This window comes from Myotis brandtii, unplaced genomic scaffold (genome assembly GCF_000412655.1).
Source record: "Myotis brandtii unplaced genomic scaffold, ASM41265v1 scaffold1763, whole genome shotgun sequence".
Taxonomy (NCBI): domain Eukaryota; kingdom Metazoa; phylum Chordata; class Mammalia; order Chiroptera; family Vespertilionidae; genus Myotis; species Myotis brandtii.
Genome location: NW_005356530.1, coordinates 224,512 through 230,195, shown reverse-complemented (window position 1 = coordinate 230,195; position 5,684 = coordinate 224,512). Strand labels below are relative to the sequence as shown.

At 58.9% G+C, this 5,684-nt stretch overlaps 1 protein-coding gene across 1 annotated transcript in view; it reads right to left on the bottom strand.

Annotated features, from left to right (window-relative positions):
• Nucleotides 1-6: 6 nt before the first annotated feature.
• The window catches only part of HSPBP1 (HSPA (heat shock 70kDa) binding protein, cytoplasmic cochaperone 1), an 11,710-nt gene continuing 6,032 nt past the window's right edge, over nucleotides 7-5,684 (bottom strand). The window contains 5 exon segments of the mRNA XM_005863326.2: nucleotides 7-238; nucleotides 1,964-2,075; nucleotides 2,528-2,624; nucleotides 2,730-2,885; nucleotides 4,394-4,698. Of these exon segments, the coding sequence (XP_005863388.2) occupies nucleotides 164-238; nucleotides 1,964-2,075; nucleotides 2,528-2,624; nucleotides 2,730-2,885; nucleotides 4,394-4,698 (745 nt within the window). The 3' untranslated portion in view covers nucleotides 7-163.

Genomic DNA, 5,684 nt, shown 5'->3' with positions numbered 1-5,684 from the left:
GGCCGGTGCCTTTCCCAGGGCCCCTCCAGGGGGCTGAGCAGAGACGGGCTGGCACGGCGGTGGCCCGGCACCAGCAGGCCCTGCTCTCCCTTGGGAGAGGGCCCCGTGGCCGGGAGGCGAGAGGCCTAGGGTTCCCACGGAGGGGGGGCCGGAAGCGCCGGGTTCACCGATCCATGCTGTCGTCCGTGGGGCTGGAGAAGCAGGTCTGTAGCAGCTTTTCGCAGAACTCCAGCTCCTCCTGGATCAGGGGCAAGAGCGGGCGCCCTGAGTGCCGAGGCCGGGCCCTGCCTCTAAACCCCCCACCCAAGACCGCTCCTCTTCGCTGCTCGGCCCCTGCTGGCCGAAGCCTCCCGGGTTCTCCGACCTCTGCTCAGATCCCCGGCTCCCTCTTTCTCTTCTCACCCACATCTGGACTCCTGAACTGGACCCCAGGGTCTCCAGCCTCTGGTCACCCCCCACTGGTCTGTCCTCCCATCAGCTCACTCAGGCTCTAACTCCCTGACACCACTCACCCTCCTCATCCCACTGAGAACCCCTCCCCCGGACACAGACTCCAGAAGCCGGGAAAGCAAGCACTGAAGGGCTGGACGCAGAAACATACAAGGTGTCTGCCCGGCACCGAGATGCCGGAAACAGAAAGGAAAGAGAACCAAGTTGGCGGTAAAAATAATTGCGACTCATCACACCGGGATAACGTGGTTGCGGATGTGCATGAGCAGTTAACAAGAAAGGAAAAAGAGGCCCAACCTCACTCGGGAGAAACGCAAATGGCAGCTGGATCCACCCATCAGCTTGGAAAAAGGCCCAATGGTTTGGGGCCAGCCTGGCCAGGCCGCTGGGGACCCTTGTGGCTGCACATGGACCAGTGCAACCTCCAGGGAGAGCAACTGGGCAGCCCTGTAACCTCACCTTTTGTTGTTGTTAATCCTCACCTGAGGGTATTTTCCCATTGATTTTTAGAGAAAACGGAAGGGAGAGGAGAGACAGAGAGAGAGAGAAACATTGATGTGAAAGACAGACATCGACTGGTTGCCTCCAGAGAGCCAGGGTTCGAGCCTGCAGCTGAGGTGGGTGCCTTTTGACCGGAATCGAATTTGGGACCCTGCAGTCCGCAGGCCGATGACCTAGCCACTGAGCCCAACTGGCTGAGCGTAACTTGACCTTTATGGCACTTTAACTCGGCCTCTCCCTTCCTAGAACTTTGTTCCGTAGACATACACATAGGAAGCAAGAGGTTCTTTTGTGAGCAGCGTTAGTGCTCAGAGTGTGGAAACATGTCCGTCCAGAAGGGCAGCGACAGGAGGGGAGGGAAGAGTGTGCACCTGAGACGCCAGGAGAGGGGCGAGGCCAGCAGCACACGGCGCTCAGGACACGATCATGGGCAGCACGCGGGGAAGGAAGGAGAAGTCACAGGCACGTGTGCTGGTCTGTGCACAGAGCACCTCGGAAGCCACACGCCCCGAGAGAGGTGGGGAGCTCAGGACAGGCTGTGCTCATCGCCTATCTGCAGCTGTTATCGATGTAAATACCTGAGCTGCTACCACATGTTACTTACTACCCATACAATTAACTATCTAATGAGCTACCACTGATTTCTTATCTATTTCACTGGCTCCTGAGCTTGATCACTGTTATCTAATATCTAAGAAGTTCTTTACCATGGACTTGTTACTTCTCTATTTAATTCAAGATTTAATTGGCTGCTACTTATCATTTACTTATTGATCTAATAATTATTAAATACTTGAATACGATGTAAATAACGTGGATAGTGATTAATGAGTTCGTTAGCCCTTTAAGAAATTTGAGAGTCCCTCCTGCTCCCTGGGACAGTGTGAGGCACATGGGAGGTGGCAGGGGTGTTGGCTGCACAGGTGATGGGAGAGACGTGAATGAACATGAACAGCGTGGAGAACAGACCCGGAGGCGGAGGGCGGAGGCAGAGGGCGGGAGGGCGGCCCACCTGGTACTCCTCGTGCTGCTGCAGCAGCTGGCAGCGGTGCCGGAGCAGCTCCTCCAGGCCCAGCTCCGGCTCCCGGCACTCCCGCACGCCCTGGGGGAAGTCCGTCACCAGGCTGCGGGCACAGGACAGCAGTTCTTGGCACCTCCCTCCACACACACACACACACACACGCCCTGGCGGCCAGGGAAAGACAGTGCCCCACACCAAACCCCAGTTTCCCCCGCTGCAAAGCGGATCTCATGGGACTTGCACAAAACAGGGCACTGAGCACAGGGCCTGGCTGGGGCCGCTGCCCGCCTGCTTGGCTGCCCCATCCTGTCATTTTCAGACGCTGATTCACTTGGACCGTGGCGGGTGGGGGATGAAAGAGAGCCGCCCTCCCCACCTCCGTGGGCTGCTGCGTCACTGCCCTTACAGGTGAGGAAACAGGCTCGGAGAGGGCCAGCACTCCCCAGGGGAAGCCCCACACTCCTGGGACCCAGGAAAAAGGAGGCCGGAGCCCAGTGGTGCATTCCGGGAGGGGGGCACCCGCCCCGGAAGGTGCTCCCTCGGGGCCCGGCGCACCTGCACAGGGCTCCAAGCACGTGCTCGTGGAAGGGGCTGTGTTCTGTCCGGACGAGGGCCACCAGCTGCTGGACCATCCCCATGGAGCACAGCGTCCCTGGGGGAAGGACTCGGGGTCAGAGGGCGCCCCCCGACTCTGTGCACTCCCTGCCCCCACCACCATCCTCCAGGACCATCCCAGCCCCTGCCCTGGCCACCCCACCTTTGTGTTCTGGGTGGCCCACCAGCAGGTTCTGCAGCAGGAAGGCTGACTTGACCTTGAGCTTTTGCACCTGCTGCTGCATGGCCCGCATCAACACCGAGAAGCCGTCCAGCCGGAGGAACTGCAGCAACCCAGCCTCCTGCTCCCGGACGAGGCCTGGGGAGGGGAGAGAGGATGGGCCTCAAAGTCACAGTGACCATCATCACCATCATCATCATCACCATCATCATCATCACCACCATCACCACCACCACCACCATCATCATCACCATCATCATCGCCATCATCAATTTTTACGGGCCTGTGCTTCACAAGCATTATCTTTTCTTAAAGGTATATAGATTTTTAAATCTATTTTTATTGATTTCAGAGGAAGGGAGAGGGAGAGAGAGAGAGAAACATCAACGATGAGAGAGAATCACTGATTGGCTGCCCCCTGCACACCCGCCACTGGGGATCAAACCCAAAACCTGGGCATGTGCTCTGACCGTGAATCAACTGTGACTCCTGGTTCATAGGTTGATGCTCAACCATGGAACCACGTTGGCCGGGCTTAAAGGTGTATTTTCACTGATACAATTAAGCCATTTAAAGAAAACTGTCCATCTGTCCCCTACCAGGCTCTGGTCGTGGTACCTCCGGGGCACCAAGTCCCTCTGACAGTCCTTCCCCGCGGGGCTGCCCCGGGCCTGTCTGTCCATCTGTCTCCCTATTTTTGGATGTGACTTTCCAAATGCCGTCTCCTCCAAGACTCTGTCCCTCGCCCTCGCCAGAACTCCTTCCTCCCTCCAGAAGCTCCTATCCACGCCTCCCCCACCTTATCCCAGGGAACATAATAAACATACAGTGGGGCCTTGACTTACGAGTGTCCCGACTAACGAGTTTTTTGAGATACCAGCTGTCTCTCGGCTGATTTTTTGCATTGAGTTGACAGAGTAATTTGAGTTAACGAGCTCCGGAACGAATTAAACTCGTAAGTCAAGGCCCCACTGTAATTGGTCTCTGTCCTCCACTCCTGACACCGAGTCCCCAACTCCCTTGGAATTTCCTGGTGATAGGAGCATCTTTTCTTCTTTTTAAATGTTTTTTAAAATTGACATTAGAGAGAGAGAAACATCGGTGTGAGGGATGCATCAATTGGCTGCCTCCCTCATGCACCCTGACAGGGATGGAATTCGCAACCTAGGTATGTGTCCTGACGGGGAATCGAACCCACAACTTCCCGGTACATGGGACAACGCTCCAACCAACGAGCCACCCCAGCCAGGCGAGCCTCCTTCTTCTAATGATGTGGCTCTGGGTGGGCTCCAGGATGAGGACGGGTCCCCAGAAAGACCAATCCACACCAGAAACTGAAACCAGCCCCGCCCACAAGCTCCAGCGAGAGGACCATCAACAGGCGGAGGCTGAGAACCCGATGGCACCGTCACATAAGCTGAGTGACAGCCCTGGGTCCCTAGGACCTGGCTCTCCGACCGGCAGGAGGTCGGCAAACTCACCACCCTGTTCCCAGCACCCAGCACAGACCCTGACAGGTACTGGGGGTGAATGAACAAAGGAGGCCCCGCTCCCTCTGCCCCCAGCAGATCCCTACAGGGCCCGCCTCCCGGGCCAGCTCCAGGCCGTGGGGACCCAGGCCCCTCCCCCGCAGCCCGGACACTCACAGGAGATGGCGAAGAGGGCCTTGACGCGCACCGAGTCGCAGGGGTCCCGGTCGAGCAGCCGCAGCAGCTTGCGCAGGGCGCCCAGGCCCAGCACCTGCTCCTGGATGGCCGCCACGTTCTGGCTGCACGTGCCAATGAGCTGGGCCGCCCGCCACCGCAGCCCCGCGGGCCCCGCCTCCAGGTACCGGCCCACCAGCAGGTGCATGCCCGACAGCTGGCAGAAGTCTGTGCCGCAGAGAGGGGGGGAGCCAGTGTTACGGCTGAGCTGTGCCAAATCCATTCCTTGAAGCCCTCCCCCCCAGTGCCTCAGAATGTGCTCTATCTGGAGATGGGGCCTAAGATAGGTGCGTAAGGTGACATGACATCACTGGATTGGCCCCATATGGCTGGTGCCCTTACAAGAATAGGACACGGATACCCCAGGGGGAGACCATGTGAGGACACGGGAGGGGACAGCCATGTGAAAGCCAAGGAGAGGGGCCTCCGAAGCAGCCAGCCCTGCCGACACCTTGATCTTGCACTTCCAGCCAGGGATCAAGCCTGCAACCCGGGTATATGCCAACTGGGAACTGAACCCTGACCTCCTGGTTCATAGGTCAACACTCAACCACTGAACTACGCCTGCTGGGCCGCGTCTGCTGTTTAAACTGCCCAGCCCGTGGTCCTTTGTTACGGCAGCCAGAGCAAACCAGCACTCCAGGTGAGGCCGGAGGGGCAGGCCGGCTCCCTGGGACCTGCCGACCTGTGCTGGCTCTCTCCAGCACCAGCGGGGTCCCTCCCAGGTCGCTGTGTCTCCACAAAATCAGCATGTGGGGGTTAGGCCCCAGGCTCCAGCCTGCGAAATGCCAGCGCTGACCCCCACACACCCTACAACCAGCACAGCACCTGTGGAAGAACCACACATGGGGCCGGGGTTGGCAAGCCACGTTTGTGTAGAGCAGGTGGTACTGGGGAGAGAGTTACCCAGAGTCACCAATGGCCACTCCTAGGTATACCCCCCAGGCCTCGAGCGCGGGGCTCAGGCAGAAACTCGGACCCCCGCGTCCACAGCAGCAGAATTCACAACAGCCAAAGGGGACACGCCCCAGGCGCCCGTGGCCGGCGCTCTCCATCCACACCATGGGGCACCAGCCGCCCAAAGGAATCAAGTTCAAGGTCGGCAACAACCTGGAAGGACCCTGAACACTTCACACTGGATGGGGAAGGCCACGTACGCCATGAGCTGCAGCCCAGCCGCACACGCGCTGAGGAGGCCAGGCAGGAGGGGACCAGGAGGCAGCGGGTGGCACCG